The 22,839-nt window shown below is 49.7% G+C and overlaps 1 protein-coding gene across 1 annotated transcript in view; it reads left to right on the top strand.

Annotated features, from left to right (window-relative positions):
• CACNA1H (calcium channel, voltage-dependent, T type, alpha 1H subunit) overlaps positions 1-21,264 on the top strand; it is a 150,267-nt gene extending 129,003 nt beyond the window's left edge. The window contains exons 28-36 of the mRNA XM_014936167.1: positions 4,903-4,981; positions 7,379-7,500; positions 8,191-8,523; positions 10,037-10,189; positions 14,388-14,571; positions 17,671-17,849; positions 18,472-18,628; positions 19,402-19,580; positions 20,140-21,264. Of these exons, the coding sequence (XP_014791653.1) occupies positions 4,903-4,981; positions 7,379-7,500; positions 8,191-8,523; positions 10,037-10,189; positions 14,388-14,571; positions 17,671-17,849; positions 18,472-18,628; positions 19,402-19,580; positions 20,140-21,156 (2,403 nt within the window). The 3' untranslated portion in view covers positions 21,157-21,264. The remainder of the gene's footprint in view (positions 1-4,902; positions 4,982-7,378; positions 7,501-8,190; positions 8,524-10,036; positions 10,190-14,387; positions 14,572-17,670; positions 17,850-18,471; positions 18,629-19,401; positions 19,581-20,139) is intronic.
• Positions 21,265-22,839: the final 1,575 nt, after the last annotated feature.

Here is a 22,839-nt window from a genome sequence, read left to right as displayed (position 1 = left end):
AGAGGTTTTTTGGTATTGTGTAACAACAGTGATGGTCCTACTTTTGCCAAACACTGAAAACCCACAGTGATTGTGAAGCTTAGAGAGCAAGAATGGAAATGTCTTACCAGCAAGCATTGCAGATGAGACAGATTCTGGAAGAAGGGGGCTGTGTGCAATGCTGTACGCTGGAAAGAAGTGCAGAGATGCCTGAGAGATCTGAGTAGTGAAGCAGAAATCATTAGGTAAAGAAGCCACCATTCTGCTGGCTGCTAGCACTGGTCTCCATGGGACTGAGTGGATATAGGGAAAGAGAAGCTCATTCAGTTCAGCTGGTGGTCTTGTGGTTGCACCAATGTGATGACTTTAGCCTCCAAGGTTGTCTGTCTGTGCCTTTCCACTTGTCCTGGAATTCACACAGATGGCCTCCGTTTTCCAAGCAGACAAATGTGTTCATTTTCTCTTGGGTCTAGTGCATAAATTACACTGTGTTTTCCTGCTGCCAGGCTTATTGCTTTGGCTGGAGAGTGCTGGAAGGAAGATGAGTAGGACTCGTGTCCTTGGAAAGGATTGGCAGTGACTTAGGTTTATGCAAAATTGCTCTTGACAGGCATCCCAGGGAGGTGTGTGCTTTGCCTGCATGGACAACTGAAATGCCAAGGTGTGGGCTAGTGATGCAGAAATAATTGATGTCACTGCAGGAAGAGGTACAAGAGGAACTGTAGTGTGCTTCAGCCAACCATTGCAGGAGTGGGGCAGCAGAAGACATGTATTTCATCAATGCCTCTTCCAGAGCAGGGAGAGTAGAGACCAGCAGGATCTAGAGGGATTTGAGTAGAATCACACAGCTGACAGTGTGACAAGAGTGATAGTGCCCAGGTGGCTGGTTTCCTGTTGTACATGATCAATGCAACACATTTTCTTACCAAGCTAACACAACCTGGCATGGTTGCTTTGTGTCCCAGTTGCCTGCAGATGTGGGCTTTTTACTTAGTGGCATAGGTCAGAGGTTGAACTCTGATGGGACATGCAGTGGTGCTTAGCTACTGCAGTCTCACATAAAGGGAGGTAAAAAAACCTAATAGCAGTGATGTCCACAAAGAGCTAAAGTAGAGACATCCTTCCCAGGCCACGCAGGGGCAGTAGGAGAGGGATTTTGCTGGGTGTGTGGCAAGAAGAGTCACTTTCCTTGTCGCAGAGCAGGGTTATTCAGAGGTTTTGCAATGGTAGATCACAGATCCAGCTGGAATGCACCATGGTAAAGGGTGGTAGTGCTTCACACAAGGACTCCCTGCTCCTCTGAGTGGGATGGAGGACTCTGCCTCTCTCCCCACAGCATCCCTCTGTCTCGGGCACATGGACACTTTTGCCAGCAGTATATGACAGGCAGGATGCCAGAAAGTGAAGGTCCAGGAGGAATCATGCTCACCAGTGTCTCTGTCTTCTCATGTGGGTTCTCTGAGGCACTTTAGGGCACAAAGAACATCTCCAAGATGTTCTTCATCTCTGCTTCATTCCCTGCAGGCCACAGCCTCCCCTTAACACTGAAGCCAGAGCAAATGATGGATAGACCCTGGCTGCCGGACAGGCGTTATCTGTAGTTTTCTCTGCCCAGCCAAAGGCACCAGCCCAAGGCAGGAGGAGTCTGATGGATAAAGAGAGTATGGGCTGACCTGTTCAGTGCTGCTAGAGCAGAACCACCTCTAAGAGCCTGTCTGGGTGACCGTCTGCCAAAGATGAGGTTACTGACCAGAGCTGGATCTCTGTCCCTGATGCAGAGTCCAGCACAGGCATCCCAGCCTTTGGCTGCTGGAGAAAGTGCCTGGATGTGCTCCTGCCCCCTCCCGCTCCTCCCAGCAGCATGATTCATGCATGGTCTTTTTCTTATCTGGTCTCAGTAGATCTCAAAGTGCTTTAGAGACATTAATTACCTATCCGCAAGGGTATTACAAATGGGTACGTTGAGTTACAGGAGAGGAATGACTCACTCAAGGTCACAGACACACATCCAGCCTGCCTTCTCCGCTACTCAGCAGCCGATGGCTGACCTCACTGCCTCCACCCCAGCCCAACTCTGAGAACATGCCTTGGGTCCTTCTGCTTAGGGTTGGTGAAGGGCATGGGCTTAAAGGACCTTCCTTTCCTTTCCTGAAGGACACGTGCCAGAGAGCCATGGACTAGCACTGACAAAATATTAAATCTGGCACTGGCTTGTACTGATTCAGTACAGCCAGAAGCTACACAAATAGACCAAGTAGTTTTGCTGAAGCACCTAAACAGGAGGTGAGCCATTTTGCTCAGCCACATTCTCTTGAATGTCAGGTGTTTGTGGACGGCTGAAAAAATCATACCCTCTCCAACCTCACAAGCCACCAACTGCCTGCACATATCCATGTGGATGCTACATCTGCAGGGGATGGTCACAGCAGCAAGTTGTTCTTGTGCACATTGGAAGCAACCTGCTGCTTAGCTGACACTCCAGAGCAGCTCTGGATGTGTAGATACAGGTTGGGATGGAGTTTAATAGCAAAAGTCATACCATCACCCTTTGCAGGATCTCTGGCTTGCTGCTGTCTCCCATATCTCTCTTTCATGTAGCCACATTTCTACATCAGCTCAGTCACTTCCTAAGAGATCCTGCACATCAGCTGAGCTTCAGAACTGCCCAGGTGTCTGCTCTCAGCCAAGGGCACATGCGACCTTAGACACCAGCAAACACCACCTTAGCAAACATTTTTAGACTATGCCTATGGCTGGGATGCCTTGAGCCTATACAGCAAACCTGTGAGTGTAAACTGGTCTTTGAAAGAGTAGTTATGAGACATGTTGGTTCAGTAATGTAATTAGTCACGATCTTAAATACAGGATCATTTACAAATGCACATTAGATAGTAGGCAAATTGTTTATGAGCAAATGTCAGCTTGTTACATGCTTTGCTAATACAGGATCATTTACAAATGCACATTAGGTAGTAGGCAAATTGTTTATGGGCAAATGTCAGCTCGTTACATGCTTTGCATGTTGAGAGATAGATAATAGTTTTGACTGATAACCTGATAATAACTTTGATGTTAGTCTAAATTCTCTGGAATTTCATCAATGGCAGAAGTTTCCAGGCTGATTTATTAGGCATTAAAATAGCAGTAAAATTGTCAACTAACAGGCGTCTTTGAAAAAATTCCGAGACCCTCTTCTGCAGTGCTACAACATCAGGCTTTAATTTACACTCAACCTAGAAAACTTGTTTATCACTTTTATTTTCCTTCTCTTTAATTATTTGCTCATTTGCCTCCCCGGCAGCATGTGTGTGCATTTGCTTGTGGGCATGTTTTCCTGTATTTTCTAATTTGCAGTCATTTTGCAGACTGCCTTCTAATGTCCTACAAACCACCAGTGGTCCAGCAGATATGGGTTAGGAAGCACTATTCCAGAAGACAGTGCATGCAGATGAAATAATCCAGACCAACCATCCACATCACTGTATTATCTCTATTATTCCCTGGAGTATGGTAATAATGTGTAATAATGTTAGTGGAATTGCAAAGCTCTATGTGTAGCAGCCAGTTTAGGCTTCACAGCAATTACAGTCTCCACTGGGTGATTTGACTATTCCCACTTCTTTAATACAAAAAAACCCCGACTACATAAGTGATAGCTGTGTTAATTTTCTGATGACAGGTATCATACTGATAACCTTTCTAATGAAATTAAGCAGCCTGGTCAAAATACCCAGCAGCACTGTGGCTGTGCAGCCTCAGAGAAGAAAGCTGTTTCAAATTGTAGCGTTCACTAGAAGATACCTTGGAGATCATGAATCCCTTGGCCTGACTACCTGAGTCACCACCTAGTCCATTTTTATTCAGAGATAAAATGATACTTGTGACACCACGTCTAATTGGAGAACTCAATCACTCTCTCTCTGTTACAAAACGATAGACACAAGGCATTTGAAAGTGGCAGGAAAGGTAAATGTGACCAGAATTAGTTGCAGGTGAAATGCAGGTGGTTAGCTGCTCAGGTCACTCTGCCCGAATCACAAAAAATCTGCTTCAACCCCTCCTGGACCAACAGTCGGACTGGGACATAACAACCCAATATGGTGATTGACCCCAGTGCAGATAACTAATGTCACTGTTAATAGGAACCTTTGTGTTCCCTTTAGTGTCACTGCACTTCTATTCACATCCCCTCCAGACACCTTGCAGTGCAGGTTAGTGCCTAACAGCAGCACACACCACGCAGCCTCTGAACTGCAAGGTGCCTGCGTTGAAGTGTTGGTATGTGGAATAAGGCTTTTCTTTTGAGACATTGAAAGCTAAAATTCAGGTGGTTGTTGCTGAGAAATACCTGTAAAGTGCCAAGGCTAGGAGAGCTTTACGTCTTACTGGAGCGTATGTTCCTCTTCTGAAAGCCCTCCAGGCCAGCGAAACCTTTGAAAACCAAGCAGTTCCCCTTGTGGCTTGAGACATGTCTTGTTAATGTCACTCACTTGAAACCCTCAGCCTTTGTGCTCAGTCTCAAATCTGGCAAACAGAAGGGAAAGGCCCTTAAAACTCAAACCTGGTTTAACTTAAACTCCCAGTGCACTGAAGTGCAGCGCTAAGTGCCACTGAGGCTCCAGTGATGGGTTGGCCAAGTTACAGCTGAAGGCAGCATCCAGGTAAGTGGAAGGGTGAGGGAGAGGTACCAGCCACAGAGACTGCTTTGCATGTGGGAGCATCTGCTCCTTCCCCCACACAGGAGACTTCTCTGGGTCTATTAAAGCAGAATGGTGAAAGGGGACCAGATTGTTGGAAGCCAGGGGAGATGATGATTCGCCTCTGGTCACCAGTCCCTCTTTTTCTTGTGTTTAAAATATGATGGAGCAATTTTATTCGTAACATCAACTTGCCTGACCCTTGTTCTGCTTTCTCCTTGTGTAGGTAGGGAACCTTGGCCTACTTTTTATGCTCCTGTTTTTTATCTATGCTGCCCTGGGAGTGGAATTGTTTGGCAAGCTAGGTGAGTAATGTGCCTAACACAATTTATTTCATCCGGTTGATGTTTATTTGATATCTGGCTGTTTCCTTTCTTCTCTCTCTCATTCTTGGGCCTTCCTTAGCTTCACAGCTCATGGTTGGAAGATTAAGGTTTTCTCTTGATCTCAGGGTCACAGATGACACATGAGGATGTAATACAGAACCTGTCTAACGTGCATGCACACACACATTTAGAGATTTGTCCAACACCGCACTTGGCTGTAGAGGAACTGTTTAAATATAATTGTCCAGCATGGATATGTTCACAAAGATGGAAGTTTGCTACTTTAGACAGAACATGAGTCTGCAAAGCTGGATGGTAGTCAGATTTGTGCTGGAGAGATGCCACCGTAAACATGTCCCTCCTCATAGCTTTCACTACACTCCATTAGTTTTCTGCACTTGGCTGACATTACTCTTCCAGCTGCCCAAACCTCGTCTGTCCATTGTTCTTCTCAGCATCACCTCCCCCTTTCTACATAAATCAGGAAGCATGCCCTCATTCCTGATGGTCCAGCATCATTTATTCCTCCAGCTCGAGGATACTGCGTAGCTGATCATGAATGTGTCCACCACCAAAAAGAGTATCAGGTGGAGTCAGAGAGAAAACACTACAGCCCTACCCTGCCCAGCTTAGCCAGGCCAAGGCAGTCACTGCCTTTAAACATGCTGTTCGAAGGAAATGTCTCTGCCTTCTCCGTGTTTGCATCCCAATTAAGGCTTCAAGAGCATCAGAAGGGCCCTTCCTCCATGGTGATTTTATGGCTGCCATTAATCCCCTTTATGAGTCCAGCCCTCTGCTCGGATTACAAATGCCTGAAAGCAGAATATTTCTTTCAACCAAAGACAATTTATTTTTCAGTCTTCAACAAATTCTAGAAAAAAAAAATAGTTCTGCATCCACCCCAATTTAAATACAGCAGGGTTTATGTTACATATCTAGATATATAAGTATGTATTACTTCAGCCACAAAGGTGAAAAATAGCTTATTCACAGAGGCACCTGCTGCTGCTCTGAATCCTTTTTGTGCTCACACACACACACCTTGTGAGTGCCACCCCCAGGTAACCACAGCATGTGCTCTGGGACTGGGAAAGCCCCCATCTCATCCGGGGAAAACTGCAGCCTGTCAGCATGCCACTTCCCATCCCAATTTAACTGGGAAATACTTTCACTTTTTTTCCCCAGTCACTGCTGGTCTTGTGGCTGGACAGCCACAAGAACTGTCAGCATTTGCTCCCCCGAGACTGGTCATTTGTGGAGGGTTTTTTTTGTTTTCCTTCCTATTTGCCTCTGAAGTAAATACCCAACAGTGAAATGCCTTAGCAAGAGACATTGCTGACTGTCCTAATGAATATTTAATGAGCCTGTGTTTTATGGAAAGACGGCTATTTCATATGTTCAATTTACATTCATTAGTATATTAATTCTCAGGGGAAAAATGTCAAATTGCTCCACTTTATCTCAGTGAAATATCTCTCATGGCATATATACCCTGTAAAAAATAATCAAGACAAGGACATAATCAAGCGGATACCAGACAAAGGATACTGTAGTGCACTATTTGTTGAGACAGCCCAGCAGGTGCTTGTTTCCACCTCCTTTTATATCTCTCTGTGTTGGCTCTGCCTGTTGGGATAAAGTCAAGAGAATCACAGAGCTGTTGGTGAAAAAAGCCCCCGGAGGCCCCCCCCCAGCCTCCCACTTGAAGCCCCATCACTAGCTTAGAGTAGCTGTGGCTTTGCCTAACCAAATCTTGAAAACTTCTAAACAAAAACCTCTCTGGTGACCTCTCCCAGGGCTGTTGGGCCTTTCAGATGAAAAGAGCTTTCCTAATGTCCAACCTGGACCTCCTAAGCCACAGTGTGTTGCTGTCCATTATAGCCTCCACTGAGAAGAGTTTGGCCATATGATCTTTTCAATAGTTGCAGGCCACCATGAGATCATCAATTAGTTAGGAGTCCTCCCCGACCCCGGAGGCCCCCCCCCAGCCTCCCACTTGAAGCCCATCACTAGCTCAGAGTAGCTGTGGCTTTGCCTAACCAAATCTTGAAAACTTCTAAAAAAAACCTCTCTGGTGACCTCTCCCAGGGCTGTTGGGCCCTTCAGATGAAAACAGCTTTCCTAATGTCCAACCCGGACCTCCTAAGCCACAGTGTGTTGCTGTCCATTATAGCCTCCACTGAGAAGAGTTTGGCCATATGATCTTTTCAATAGTTGCAGGCCACCATGAGATCATCAATTAGTTAGGAGTCCTCCCCGATGCCATGTATCAGTGTGACATCTCCCAGGGTCTCACCATGAGGTCTGGGGGGCTGGTCTGAATAAGCACTGGCAGATGTGACTTCACTGATGTGCTTCTGCTTCTCTCTCTTGCAGACTGCAGTGAAGAAAATCCTTGTGAAGGTCTGAGCCGGCACGCAACTTTCACCAACTTCGGCATGGCCTTTCTCACCCTCTTCAGGGTGTCAACAGGAGACAACTGGAACGGTATCATGAAGGTGTGTGCAACCTCTAGGTACTTTTTTCTGTCCGTAGATACATAGATTTCAAAAAAAATTAGTCCTCTTCCTTTTAAAACATCAAAATTAAACTTTCCTGTTTAAAAGCCAAGTTGATTTTCAAGGGATAATTTGTCCTAAGTCTCGCCCAACCTGAAACTTCATTCTTTTTAATGTATATTTTAACTTTGGGGAAATGATGCCAGTTCTCATGGCTGAGAGGAGTAATCATACACTCTGTGAAAAGGGTGAAAGGGGACCAGATTGTTGGAAGCCAGGGGAGATGATGATTCGCCTCTGGTCACCAGTCCCTCTTTTTCTTGTGTTTATAATGTGATCGAGCAATTTTATTCCTGACTTCAACTTGCCTGACCCTTGTTCTGCTTTCTCCTTGTGTAGGTAGGGAACCTTGGCCTACTTTTTATGCTCCTGGTTTTTTTTCTATGCTGCCCTGGGAGTGGAATTGTCCCTGTGCTTCTGGGACATAACACAATCCTCCTCCTTGTAGTTGATGTAATTCATGATGTCCATATTTTCTTCTGTCCGTGTTGTACCTATAAGCTATTGTGTCTGGGATATGTAATTATACTCTTTTCAGTTCTCTGCAGGTTGTCTTTTATGTTTCTGTATTTGGAGCCCAAGCAGAGCCTCAGCCCTTATTAATCCCTCACCTCTGTCCCTCTGTTGCAGGACACTCTCCGGGAATGCACTCGGGAAGACAAGCACTGCCTCAGTTACCTGCCTGTTATCTCTCCTGTCTACTTCGTCACCTTCGTCCTCATCGCACAGTTTGTCCTCGTCAACGTAGTGGTGGCAGTGCTGATGAAGCATCTGGAGGAGAGCAACAAGGAGGCCAAGGAGGATGCTGAGATGGATGCTGAGATTGAGTTGGAGATGTCCAGAGGAGCCTCAGCCACCAGCGGGAGCAGGGGAGGTGCAGTGGCCCCAGAGAGCAGGCCACCCTACAGAAATCAGGAGACCATGAAGTCTGAGTCAGCGGTGCAGGTGAAGCACCAAGCCCTGGTAATAGTTCACAACAAAGCATCTTCTGCTCTTCTTGTGCTCAGAGTAGGGACAGGAGAGTTCATACCAGTCACTGCTCTCTGCTCATCAGGCAGTCAGATCCTGAGGGACACAGAGCCAAAGAGGCAGGAGACAAGGCAGTGTGGGAGGAAAGCAGCTTTTCCAGGTCCCCCAAAGCAGAGATGTCACCACCACCTCCACATCTTGAGTCATCTCAGGAGGGCTCCCTGAGGTGGAACGCTGCTTGAAACATCTTCTCCAGGGCTAACATTGTCCTGACTGTTTCTCGGGGAGCGTTTAAAGTCCATCTCTGGCCATTTTCAGTTCATTCAACGGTTGTGAATGTTAAGTTCAGTAGTATAATAGCCACAGGTCCCTGTCCTGCTCTCAAGGCAACACATCACTCCTTGTCACTTTAGCATGGGCAGCAGCACCAGGGAGCAATCTCATAAAGCCCTGGGAATGCTGGCACTGTCAACCCTGAGGCATAGAGCGAGCGATAGTGTAGATTCCCATCACACAGACACAGAAATACTACTGCTCAGGTTCTTTTTAATCCCACTTTGGGATTTCCAGAGGAGCCTCAAGCAAATTGTAGCGCGCAGCTCAGGAGGGGCATGTCTGGCACTGGTGTAAGCATGAGCTTCCCGCTGTCTCGTGCTCTGCTCAGGGCATGGCTGACTTGGACCCTGGGAATTGTCAGAACCCCTCAGCAAGAAGCTGGAGGTTTCACGTTGATTTTCCAGACGCTGCCTGCTCTGTGGTTTCTATTAGTCATGGAGGAAAATAGGGCAATCAGAAGTCAGGGGGGGAAAGGAGGGGCATGAGATAATTGTCTCATCTCATGTCAGCAGCATATGATGAAGAGTGAATATGAAATTGCTTTGTCACCGTGATCGCAAATAAATCTACCACAAAATCAGTGGGGGATTTGAGATTAAATTACATTAAATTAGATTTTTGTAAAATGTATCAGACTCTATTAAGTCAAGTAAAAAGGAATTTAGTTACACAGCAATGGGGAATTCGCTATTTGAATGTAGATCCTAATAGACATTTCTGCAGGAAAATACACCATAAACACCCAGGTTGCTTTTCTCATTGAGGGAAGAGAGGGCACATCTTTTCATATAGGCTGTGATTTCAAACTAAGTTCATTTTCATTGGGTTTTCCTCATCTTTCTGTGCTCCCGAGCACATCAGGAGCCTCCTCTTAGCCCTAGAAAACCCCTAGTGAGAGGTGATGTTCCCCAGAGGGAGAATAGTGTGAGTGGGCAGCTGAAGAGGTTAAATACGTAGAGCTCCTGCCACTGATGGGCACCCTGGAAGGTGTTGCAGGATGCTCTCCATTTTCTTGCCATTTGTGCCAGTTTTTCCAGCCCACATTTCCTTTTCTCTCCCTTCCTGCTCTGGATGGATGGGGCAACTAGGAAATGCCACAGGGCAGACGTCTTCAAGCGTTAAGACTCAGCCTTGCTCTGCTACTGATGCTTTTTATCTCCCCAATTTGAAGGAGGTGCTGAGCTGTGAGAATGTGTCTTTAACCATCCCAGACTCAGACGTGCTGGAGGGGGCAGAGGCTCCCATGATGGAAATCCCGTCCTTCTGCTCTGTTCCCCACCATGTCCTGACACCTTCCCACAAAACCCCAGGCCACGAGGCTGAGGTGAATGACGTCGCGCCGTTGCTTCTGCGTTGTGGCATTGTGCTTTGGTGCTGTGCAGCTGGCAGTGGTGTCTGAATTGTCCTCAACCTGTCGCTTCACAGCCACAACAGTCGTTTCCATCCTCTGTTCCTTTATACTGCCTTTGCTCGTGCAGGGGCTGGGCAAAGAACGCGTCCCAGCCGACTCTGCCAGCAGCTTTGCGTGGGACACAAGTTGAAATCATACTCTTCTTAGCTGAAAAAGTCTCGCATTTGATGTGCAATGTGATGTGTGAGCAGTCTGTCTTCAAGTGATGTATCGAGAGCTGGAGGCAGGCAGAGTCCTTTGTGGAGAAAACACAGCCCACTTTGGTTTTCTTACTGTAAGAACCTGTTTATGATACAGTGTAAAGGAAACAGAGGCATAAGTAGATCAACTTGGGTTCAGGAGATGCTCTGGGGACACCACCCAGCAGACCAGAAGGGCTGTAGTCCCCTCTGCTCCGTCCCTTCCCATCGCATCATGCACCAGTGCCCAGGTCACATCCCATGAAGATACAGCAAGGTTTGTCCTGCTGCAGCACAGCGTCTGCCTGAGGGGGAGTGAGCTCCAGATGTCCTCCAGATGTGGGCATGAGAACATGCGAGCCACAGCCAGTGATGAAGATGCACATGCTGCAGTGGGGAGCACACTTGCTGTCCTCACAGAACTTCCAGTGCCCACCCAGAAGTAATCTGCTTTAGGCTTGGGCCATTTTCCACTTTATTACCTGACCTCTGTCCTGACTATCAAGGCACTTTCTAGTGGCAAATATCCCGCAGCATCTCCAAGCAAATTCAGTGCTCAAATTAAGCTCTTGATGACCAACCGTTTTCCCCTGTACAAGATGAGTGATATGAAGCTGTAATCCTCAATTTTCCCTGCAGGGTGTCCATTAGCTTGGCACCTGGAAGCTGCAGAGGCTCAAAGGGAGATCGCAGGGAAGGCATCTTTCAGGGACAGGCAACATTTGGGACTTTGTAAATGCAACTGTGAGGGGTCCTGGGTTCCTGCTGGCGGAGCTGGGAGCTCATTACCTCCGCGGGGAAGGACAGCACAACCCCGGATGCCACCAGACTTGGCCTGTGCAGGGATGCCAGGGTTGGTAGCACAGGCAGGGAGTTCCTCCTGCCCTTGTTGCACCTCTGCCTCCCCCACCGCCGGGGCTGTGGGAAATGGCTAAGCTCGCTCACAGCGCTGGAGACACGGCTTCGGAGAGGGATCAGGAGGAGCCCTTCCTCTGGGAATTTTGCCCACGGCTTGTTTGCAGGCTCTTGGCTCCAGACCTCTGAGAAGTTACAGTGTTCCCTCTTCCAGAGGATCCTGCCGGTCACCCTTTGCTTACAGAGTATCTTCTGGTCGTTTAATCACCCAGGAAGGGTCGTGTCCTGTAGAGGTATTTGCAGGATTATTTCTTCTCCAGCTCCCTCCGCAGCAGAGCAAAATCAGAGCTCCAGCAGACTATTGATTCCCGGACACAAGAGGAAGGAGTTGTGCTCACTAATTAAAGATGCTTAACTGAGCCTCTGAGCTGCATCACCATGAACTTCTACCGTCAATTTAATGCCTTTCTGCCAGGCCAGAGAAGGGTACCATGGCAAGTAGGGTCCCACCTCACACATCTCTGTCAGCTGACTGGGATCTTCCGTAGCTCTCAGGGTCACTGCAGGCAGGATTCACCATGTGCAGTCTCAGCAGGACTGGTCCAGGTTGGGGTTTGAAGGATGGGTTTTGAAGGAGCCACATTGATTGCCAGGGCATGGCATCAGGCTCCTGAGTGCACCAGGTGTTTCCCACTAAAGAGGAGGACCAGCAGTGCCTGTTGTGGTGTGTCTTCAAACCTTCCTAGCTGTTGAGAGCAACTCACCAGGTGTGAGCCAACAAGCTTCGTGTCCATGCTTCATATTTCAAATATTTATTACAGTGGCATTGAAGCCATTTAAAATCATAGAATAGTTTGAGTTGGAAGGGACCTTAAATATCATCTAGTTCCAAGCCCCCTGCCCTGGGCAGAGACAACTCCCATTAGACCAGGTTGCTCAAAGACCCATCCAGCCTGGCCTTGAACACCTCCAGGGACAAGGCATCCACGCCTTCTCCGGGCAACTAGTTTCAGTGTCTCACCACCCTCACAGGAAAGAATTTCTTCCTAATATCTAATCTAAATTTCCTCTCTTTCAATTTAAAACCAGAACCCCTTGTTCTATCGCTACACTCCCTCATAAAGACTCCCTCCTCATCTCTCCTGTAGTCCCTCTTTAGGTACTGGAAGGGGCTATAAGGTCTCCCCAGAGCCTTCTCTTCTCCAGGTGGAACAAACCCAGCTCTCTCAGCCTGTCCACATAGGAGAGGTGCTTCAGCCCTCTGATCATCTTCATGTCCCTCCATTGGATCTGCTCCAATGGGTCCATGTAGCCCATGTGCCCGTGTCCCTAAGTCAATTGGGTCACAATAGCTGAAACCTTAAAAATTACAGTTGTTTATGATGTCAGGAGGGGATTTCTGTTCATTTGTCCCAGCCAGAGAAGAAAAATGCAAGATCCTGTAAAGACAAACTGAGATTTAATGGACAGATACAGTGATCCTTCTGCTATCCTACTGAAAAAGTGGAGCAAGACCTTTTGTTCTCTGTGTGGCACCGGGGTGTTAACAATCACCCTGCCTGCATTCAGCTCAGGTGTTGGAATACTGATGGCTTATTAGCTGTAATGGCCAGAGGCCAACTGGCACAGCCACGCTGAGGAGGCGTTAATATATCAGCCCGGAGCCCTCGGTTGCACGTGGAGGGCTGCTGGGCATGCCAGCTCCCTGTAAATAACTGCTGCTGATCCCCCCCCATCTCTTCAGCCAAGCTCAACAGGGTAAAAACATCGAGTAATTTGTCTCGGGATGTGTCTCTTTAGGGATCTGAGGAAATAAATTTGTAAGCCAGAAAGGTATGGAAGAAAAGAAAAACGACCAGATTTAACCAGATCCTTGGTGACCTCCAAACTATCCAGCGAGGGACCTCAGGCCCAGGTTTTGCCAGCAGAGAGGGAAAACAGCCCGGCAGAGCAAAGCAAAATACATTTAATTTAAGACATGCAGCTGGGAAAATGTTTTCAATTAGTCACTGGGAGGCTGACGTTAAAGGAAAACCAGAGCGATTAGTCGTACTTTAGATAACGTGGTAAATTGTGAGGGGAATGTGTCTAGGACCAAAACCTCGGGGCCGGGAGCCAGGTTGCAGGTCCTGTTCCAAGGGCTCCTGCTCCCCCAACACTTGGGTGGTGCCAAGTCATGGCACCACCTCTCACAGCTGCTCCATCAGCACCGCAGAGGCGTCATTTGAGTCCCTGACCCTTCTTAATACCCCAGGATAAACTTGCTGTAAGGTGCCTGAAGTGAAGAGGGCCTCAGAGAAGCAGTGAGGGGTCAAATTTAAGGTTTGTGACGTGCTCTGTCCAGAACACTTCTGACAAGACCCATTTGACAGCAAAGGCAAACACAGAGAAATCTGTTTTGTACCTCAGAACAGGCTCCACACCCACATACGTGCTGCCATGATGTCTTCTCCTTCCCTCTGCCTCCGGCCACGTGGCTGTCTTCTTCTGGGGTCAGTGGTGCCCAAAATGCTCTATGTTGTAGGGGAGAGGCCGCAGGGTTTGCAGCGGTGTTAATGTGTATGTTTAAATGTCTGCCTGTATGTGTGTTTTGGGGAGGTCATATATGAATTTCCAGAAACACTTGGTGCCTTCGGTCAGCATGTCCAAGGACTGGCCAGTTTTGCCCATCTGTCCCAGAATAGCTTTGAGGAGAAGGGCATCACCACCCAGGCCGGGCTAAAAGCATCCCTGGGAAAATCAGAGCAGAACACTGTGAGAAATACTGGCTTTCTCTTGTGTTTAGAGGGTGGCCCCCATTTTCCTGGACCTTACTTTTTCTCTGTGGTGTCCAAGAGTCGGCTTAGTGGTGGGTCATTGATGCCTGATCTTACTCCAGCCATCACTCCAGCTCGTTACTTGGCTAGCACAGCATAGCTTGGTGTCCCATTGCAGTCACCAGGGCTGTAAGCTCTGTAAGATGCCAAGAAGAACATTTGCATAAGGTTTTAAAACAAAAAGCAGGCGAGGAGGTTGCTGTAAATTCACCACCGTGATGCTGAGTGACCCCATCTCCCTGTCTCCTTGCTTCTTTGCAGGGCGGCACAGCCTCTCTGAGGCCACAGGACTCTCAAAACCTGCTGACGGTCCGCAAGATCTCCGTTTCCCGAATGCACTCCTTGCCCAACGACAGCTACATGTTCCGGCCAGTGATGCCAGCGAAAGCTCCTTTCCCCCTCCACGAGGTGGAGATGGAAACGTATCCCTGCAAATCCCAAAGAGGTACCACCCACAGAGTATTCCCTTCCTCCTCCTCCCTGAAACCATGGGGCAGCAGGTACACATGGTGGTTAGGTGGGGAATAAGCAACCCATGCCAGACATGGGCTGAGCCAGGGCTTGCTTGCTTTGATGTGATACCATCAGCACAACTACTGTTTTCCACACTCTGCACAGTTCTGTGTTTTCATCACATCACTGCATTTTCTCCAGAAAAAGCTGGTGGCTCGGGTGTTTGAGTGGGGAGAAGTGGGGCTCCCAAGCAGTGTCGGAGGTGTAGGGGACAGGCTGTTAGCTGAGAAAAAGGCTACGAGCTGCACATTTCTCCTGAAGTGATCAGCCCTGACATGACTAGGAATCAATAAAATGAACATGAATAAAAGCCGGAGTCAGTATTACTTCCTGACAGAGCTCCTTTACAGCTATTGTTTCAGGCAGCATTCAGTCTCAGAGCAGTATCTTTTTAGCACGGTACATTGAGTTCAGAGATGCAGGAGTTTCTTTGGGAGCATAAAGATTAGAAACCACTCTCCAGAGCCTCCCTGGCCTGGCCTTATAATGAATCTTGCGGAGAGACCCCGCCGTCAGGGAATCATGAGCTACACAGAGCCTTTGAGTATACATTTACCCAACTGCAGCCAAATACATTTCCCCTAAAATGTCTTTCTCTCTTTTTTTTTGTTGCGCGAGTTGGTTTGAAGGGGAAATCAATAAGAAAGAAAATATCTGCCTCCCTAAAAGTACATGTGCTTCTTGAGTGCCTCCAAAGAACTTACCAGCCTGGTTTCCTTTGAGGCAACATTGTTTGAAATGCAAGAACTACTTGGACAGATGAGTAGTGGGTTTGCAAACCCTGGTGGGGCTGGCAAGATCTGCTCTGATTTCCTTGTGTGAAGTAACTCTATGTTTATTCAAACTCTCTGGATGCCAGTTAACATTCTCTGCTCAGTATTTATTATTATTTCACCTGCAAATTCTTTGCTAAGCAAAGAAAACAGAGGTTGAGTTTCATGGCTGGACTACTGGGGATGGTTTTCATCTCTGTAGTGGGTGTAAATCAGGATTTATACCAGTATAAAAGTGCTGTGATGTTGGCAGGGGTGGGTAGAACTGAGCAAGAATTTTCTCATGTTCCCCAAATTTATCTCCAAGAACTCTTGAGCGATGGGTATGACAAGGGCTTACTTTTTACCTGCTCTGGTGGATGCATCCAGCCAGCATCACCCAGAGCTGGGCTGCTTCAGAGTTGACCAAACTCTGATTCAAGTCACAGTCCCAATAAGTTACGTAAAATAAAACCCAGCACATGGAGACTCACGTCAGTGTTTGTGGTTTCATGGACTTTTCAATGTCAGTTAAGGTTTTCTGGTCTTCTCCCCATCACTTTGGTGACTACACAGTGAAAATATTGTGGGATGGCCAGATCTTGTGTTACTTGGGTCTTAGGTGCAGTTTCTTGATTTACTAGCGAAACAAGTGAAAAAACAATACAAATCAGAGATATTTAGTGCTCCTGAGTATGCAGTTTAGAGGGGTTTTTGGTTTCCTATATGAAGGCTAGATGGAAAGTTTCCAACAGAAGGAAATTCCAACTAAGGACAGGGAGGAGAGCATAGAGTTTTCATTTTATGACCATGTTTGTGACAGATTTTATGACAATGTTTTTCTGCATCATAAAAACCATTTCGTTAAAGCCTGGATTAGCACACGAATGGCACAGACTCAGTCTGAAACTCTGGCTGTAGGAGACCCCAAAGAAGAACCGGGGAGAAGTGGGATGGCTGGGGGGTGGGGAGCTCACTGCTCTGCTCTTTCTATGGTGTTCTGGAGAAAAGCTCCGAAAGAAAAATGATTAAACACTAACTTTTCTTTCTTCCCAACAACAAATCTCCTCCTGAAATGCAACTGCAATCTGTCTGGATGGCTTTTGTCATAGGTTCAAGTTCCCTGACCTCTGGGTGAGATCTCTTGAAGTGATGGATAGCTGTGTTTTTAACATGGAGCAGCAATGTAGAAACAGACATTGGGCTTCAAGCTAATGAGGACAATAAATCCTGCGGCCAAAAAAATAAAAAAGCAAAAGATCTTTCAAACGACGCAGAACTGCAGTAAAGCAGCACCACTAAGGGGCTGGGGAGGAGGGTTTGCCTTTAGACTCGGCCAGGGGACTGGAAGCCTTCAGGAAAAGAGCAATTCTTGCCTGATACGTGAGCTCAGGGACTGTCACAGGACTCGAAGCAGCCTCCACGCTGCTGATCGGACCATGGTCAGCCAAGGTTCTGCCTCGTGGTGGTAGCGTTTGGGCTGTAGTGAATGGGAAGCTGCCCTGTGTGTGCCAGTGGTGTGTCCTGCTGGAGACACCCATGGCAGGGTGCCCGCTGGTGGTGTGGGGCGGTAGGTTGGACCTGCCAGTGGAGCTCTGGAGGCTGGGAGGGAGCTGAGCAGCGCTGCTCTTGCCTCCCCGTGGCAGAGCAGTGTAAGGTGAAAGCCTGTCCCTGTCAGCAGTGCAGAGACAACCCAGGTGTCCTGACTCAGAGGATCCAGCACTACCACCGGACTTCCCTGAGCCATCTTCTCCAAACAGGCAACATCCCCTTACAAATCCACCCAAAGCAATGCCACCAGGAAAGCAGCAATGGCGAGGTTTCAGATGCAACCCCAGCTCCTGCCCTTAGTTTGCTGCCATGTGGTCCGGGTGGCCACCATCCACCCTCAGTGTCACAGCAGCCACAAGAGAAGGTTCCTTTTACCTGAAACAGAAAATATGAGCATAAAGTTTGTGACAGGCGGTATCCCAGAGCAGGCAGAGCCACATGCAGTGCTGCTGAATTGCAGAGACTTCATCTGTAACCTCCCTGCTGTCCCTGATGAGATATGGCCTAGTATTAAAAGCAGGGGACAGGACGAGGGACACCTGTTTTTTTAATCCTGGCACTGCCCAAGGTTTATGCTGAGGCTTGAGATTTCAGCCAGACTAGACGCGCTTTTCCTTTCCTCTCCTGCACTTACTCCCCTCCTGGAGTCTGTGGGCACCAGTTCTGCCCTAAACCTTCACAGCCCCTGTGCCAGCAGTGGTGGTGACAGCTCTCTCTCTGTTCCCTAGGGTCCATCACCTCCATCCGCTCCCAGCCCGTGGGGACCTGTTCCTCTCTGAGAGTCCCAACGGAGTCCCTCCAGCTGGCAGTCCGCTCTCCCAACCACGAAGGCCGCCACCGCTGGAAGATCCTTCCTCCCCACATCACACCTCGGTCTCCTGCTCTCAACAAGCTGCTGTGCAGACAGGTGAGAGGCCAAGAGCCTGCAGAGGTAAACTCCTTCGTAGTCATCCGGGTCCTTCCCTTTTTTTCCAGTCTTCTCTTGGGTTTCTTTTCTTGGAGGTGAGAGTAGAAATTCCCTTTTTAGAACAAAACAGGTTTAGTGCCATAAATTTTAATATACTCCACTCTCAGCAAGTGACACACAAAGGAAGGTCGTTTTTACCAACTTCACCTTCATGGATGTACTATTCTATGGAAGAGCAGCTAAAGCACAGGGAGAAGATACCCAGTTCTGTTTTACCAGTGCTGTGAGAAGCCTGCTGTGAGCCAGCCCTACACCATGTCATTTTGGCCAGGTTGTGCTGACTCAGGATTTTGGTGTAAGAGAAAGACCAAGACCGTGCAGAAAGACCCAGCAGATACAAGCCCTGTGCCTGTAGGCTCTGGGTCTTTGCTTCAAAACTGCATCCTCTGGCACAGGGAGGGTCTGATGGGGGCTGGCACGATGGGGCAGGGATGGGGTGGTGTGGGGTGTGTTAGACCCACCAGTCATTCTGCCACCTGCCATGTTTTATCACTGGAAGTGCCACTGGTCCAGCGGACCGCCCCCCAGGCTTTTGCCCCATCTCTCTCTCCTCACCTTCCAGGAGGCCATTCGAACAGACTCCGTGGAGGGGCAGACTCCGGATCGCAAGGACAGCCTGCAAGCAGAGCCTGGAGAGACGCTACCATCAGCAAAGCAGCCCCAGAGCACCTTCACCCCCAGCCCACTCCATTCCACGGCCTCCTGGGAAGCTGCCCTGTGTGTGCCAGTGGTGTGTCCTGCTGGAGACACCCATGGCAGGGTGCCCGCTGGTGGTGTGGGGCGGTAGGTTGGACCTGCCAGTGGAGCTCTGGAGGCTGGGAGGGAGCTGAGCAGCGCTGCTCTTGCCTCCCCGTGGCAGAGCAGTGTAAGGTGAAAGCCTGTCCCTGTCAGCAGTGCAGAGACAACCCAGGTGTCCTGACTCAGAGGATCCAGCACTACCACCGGACTTCCCTGAGCCATCTTCTCCAAACAGGCAACATCCCCTTACAAATCCACCCAAAGCAATGCCACCAGGAAAGCAGCAATGGCGAGGTTTCAGATGCAACCCCAGCTCCTGCCCTTAGTTTGCTGCCATGTGGTCCGGGTGGCCACCATCCACCCTCAGTGTCACAGCAGCCACAAGAGAAGGTTCCTTTTACCTGAAACAGAAAATATGAGCATAAAGTTTGTGACAGGCGGTATCCCAGAGCAGGCAGAGCCACATGCAGTGCTGCTGAATTGCAGAGACTTCATCTGTAACCTCCCTGCTGTCCCTGATGAGATATGGCCTAGTATTAAAAGCAGGGGACAGGACGAGGGACACCTGTTTTTTTAATCCTGGCACTGCCCAAGGTTTATGCTGAGGCTTGAGATTTCAGCCAGACTAGACGCGCTTTTCCTTTCCTCTCCTGCACTTACTCCCCTCCTGGAGTCTGTGGGCACCAGTTCTGCCCTAAACCTTCACAGCCCCTGTGCCAGCAGTGGTGGTGACAGCTCTCTCTCTGTTCCCTAGGGTCCATCACCTCCATCCGCTCCCAGCCCGTGGGGACCTGTTCCTCTCTGAGAGTCCCAACGGAGTCCCTCCAGCTGGCAGTCCGCTCTCCCAACCACGAAGGCCGCCACCGCTGGAAGATCCTTCCTCCCCACATCACACCTCGGTCTCCTGCTCTCAACAAGCTGCTGTGCAGACAGGTGAGAGGCCAAGAGCCTGCAGAGGTAAACTCCTTCGTAGTCATCCGGGTCCTTCCCTTTTTTTCCAGTCTTCTCTTGGGTTTCTTTTCTTGGAGGTGAGAGTAGAAATTCCCTTTTTAGAACAAAACAGGTTTAGTGCCATAAATTTTAATATACTCCACTCTCAGCAAGTGACACACAAAGGAAGGTCGTTTTTACCAACTTCACCTTCATGGATGTACTATTCTATGGAAGAGCAGCTAAAGCACAGGGAGAAGATACCCAGTTCTGTTTTACCAGTGCTGTGAGAAGCCTGCTGTGAGCCAGCCCTACACCATGTCATTTTGGCCAGGTTGTGCTGACTCAGGATTTTGGTGTAAGAGAAAGACCAAGACCGTGCAGAAAGACCCAGCAGATACAAGCCCTGTGCCTGTAGGCTCTGGGTCTTTGCTTCAAAACTGCATCCTCTGGCACAGGGAGGGTCTGATGGGGGCTGGCACGATGGGGCAGGGATGGGGTGGTGTGGGGTGTGTTAGACCCACCAGTCATTCTGCCACCTGCCATGTTTTATCACTGGAAGTGCCACTCCCCCCCGTCCTCCCCTCACCGCCACCCCAGCACCCTCACACGGAAGCACACCTGCGGCCAGCACGGCGTCCCCAGCCGGCCGCCCAGCCCTGGGGGCAGCCCTCCCAACCCCGAGGGCAGCCTCTTCGAGCCCTCCGACCTGGCTGATGAGGAGGTTCGCCACATCAACAGCTCGGCCAAAGACTGGGGCGGGGAGCGCTCGGACGCTGGGAGCCGCTCGACTTCGCCCTTCATCTCCCCGGCCCCATCTCCGGTGCCCCTCAAGAACTGCAGCACAACCAGCCTCTCCAGGGGCAGCAGCAAGGAGAAGGACTTGAAGAAGTTCTACAGCATCGACACGAAGGGCTTCCTCAACAAGCCCAGCTGGGCAGACGACCAAAGGCGGCACTCCATCGAGATCTGCCCCTCCATCAGCGATGGGGACTGTAGCTTTGAGGACGCCGCGGAGGAAAAGCAGCGATCCCACATCCAGACGGAGTCCGAGTACATCCACGGAGCCCGGAGGAAGAAGAAGATGAGCCCGCCCTGCATTTCTATAGATCCTCCCATGGAGGACGATGGCGGGGCGGCCTCACGCACCAAGCCCTCTGAGAACAGCATGCTGAGGAGAAGGACCCCGTCCTGCGAGTTCCCGGCGTACAGAGAGTCCCTGGAGCTCGCCGAGAGCCAGCCCGGGGAACTGGCCTCCAAAACAGAGCGCCGGGGCCAGCCCCCCTGCCGCGGGGAGCACCTCACCATCCCCAACTTCTCCTTCGAGCAGTTGGACAGCAGCTCCTTGAGCAGCCTCTCGGATCTCCTGGACAGCGGTCAGTCCACGCCGGGCTCCGTGGACTCCCGGCCGGACCCTCCCGCCGCCTCCGAACTGAAAAAAACGGATCATTTAAAAACTCAGTGGAGCAACGTGGAGAAAAGCAAAGAGCTCCTGGGCATCGCTAAGAGCCCCCTCCGGAAGCAGGACTTGGTCCCAGTGACTGTTGCAACAGAAGAAGACATTGATGACCCAGTATAGCTTTCTGGGAGGGGGGGAACGGGGAGGGGGTCTCAAGGGCTTGACACCAATGTGGGTTTCCAAACCGAAGGGACTGAGTGGCCACCGGTACCCGGGTGGCTCCTCGCTGGGGTTTTTCTTGGTCCTTTCTCGCAGTCACTTACTGCAGAGACAACCCAGGTGTCCTGACTCAGAGGATCCAGCACTACCACCGGACTTCCCTGAGCCATCTTCTCCAAACAGGCAACATCCCCTTACAAATCCACCCAAAGCAATGCCACCAGGAAAGCAGCAATGGCGAGGTTTCAGATGCAACCCCAGCTCCTGCCCTTAGTTTGCTGCCATGTGGTCCGGGTGGCCACCATCCACCCTCAGTGTCACAGCAGCCACAAGAGAAGGTTCCTTTTACCTGAAACAGAAAATATGAGCATAAAGTTTGTGACAGGCGGTATCCCAGAGCAGGCAGAGCCACATGCAGTGCTGCTGAATTGCAGAGACTTCATCTGTAACCTCCCTGCTGTCCCTGATGAGATATGGCCTAGTATTAAAAGCAGGGGACAGGACGAGGGACACCTGTTTTTTTAATCCTGGCACTGCCCAAGGTTTATGCTGAGGCTTGAGATTTCAGCCAGACTAGACGCGCTTTTCCTTTCCTCTCCTGCACTTACTCCCCTCCTGGAGTCTGTGGGCACCAGTTCTGCCCTAAACCTTCACAGCCCCTGTGCCAGCAGTGGTGGTGACAGCTCTCTCTCTGTTCCCTAGGGTCCATCACCTCCATCCGCTCCCAGCCCGTGGGGACCTGTTCCTCTCTGAGAGTCCCAACGGAGTCCCTCCAGCTGGCAGTCCGCTCTCCCAACCACGAAGGCCGCCACCGCTGGAAGATCCTTCCTCCCCACATCACACCTCGGTCTCCTGCTCTCAACAAGCTGCTGTGCAGACAGGTGAGAGGCCAAGAGCCTGCAGAGGTAAACTCCTTCGTAGTCATCCGGGTCCTTCCCTTTTTTTCCAGTCTTCTCTTGGGTTTCTTTTCTTGGAGGTGAGAGTAGAAATTCCCTTTTTAGAACAAAACAGGTTTAGTGCCATAAATTTTAATATACTCCACTCTCAGCAAGTGACACACAAAGGAAGGTCGTTTTTACCAACTTCACCTTCATGGATGTACTATTCTATGGAAGAGCAGCTAAAGCACAGGGAGAAGATACCCAGTTCTGTTTTACCAGTGCTGTGAGAAGCCTGCTGTGAGCCAGCCCTACACCATGTCATTTTGGCCAGGTTGTGCTGACTCAGGATTTTGGTGTAAGAGAAAGACCAAGACCGTGCAGAAAGACCCAGCAGATACAAGCCCTGTGCCTGTAGGCTCTGGGTCTTTGCTTCAAAACTGCATCCTCTGGCACAGGGAGGGTCTGATGGGGGCTGGCACGATGGGGCAGGGATGGGGTGGTGTGGGGTGTGTTAGACCCACCAGTCATTCTGCCACCTGCCATGTTTTATCACTGGAAGTGCCACTGGTCCAGCGGACCGCCCCCCAGGCTTTTGCCCCATCTCTCTCTCCTCACCTTCCAGGAGGCCATTCGAACAGACTCCGTGGAGGGGCAGACTCCGGATCGCAAGGACAGCCTGCAAGCAGAGCCTGGAGAGACGCTACCATCAGCAAAGCAGCCCCAGAGCACCTTCACCCCCAGCCCACTCCATTCCACGGCCTCC

This window comes from Calidris pugnax, unplaced genomic scaffold (genome assembly GCF_001431845.1).
Source record: "Calidris pugnax isolate Ruff unplaced genomic scaffold, ASM143184v1 scaffold17, whole genome shotgun sequence".
NCBI lineage: Eukaryota > Metazoa > Chordata > Aves > Charadriiformes > Scolopacidae > Calidris > Calidris pugnax.
Note: the sequence above shows the minus strand (reverse complement) of the source record. Positions and strands in the feature narration are given on the sequence as shown.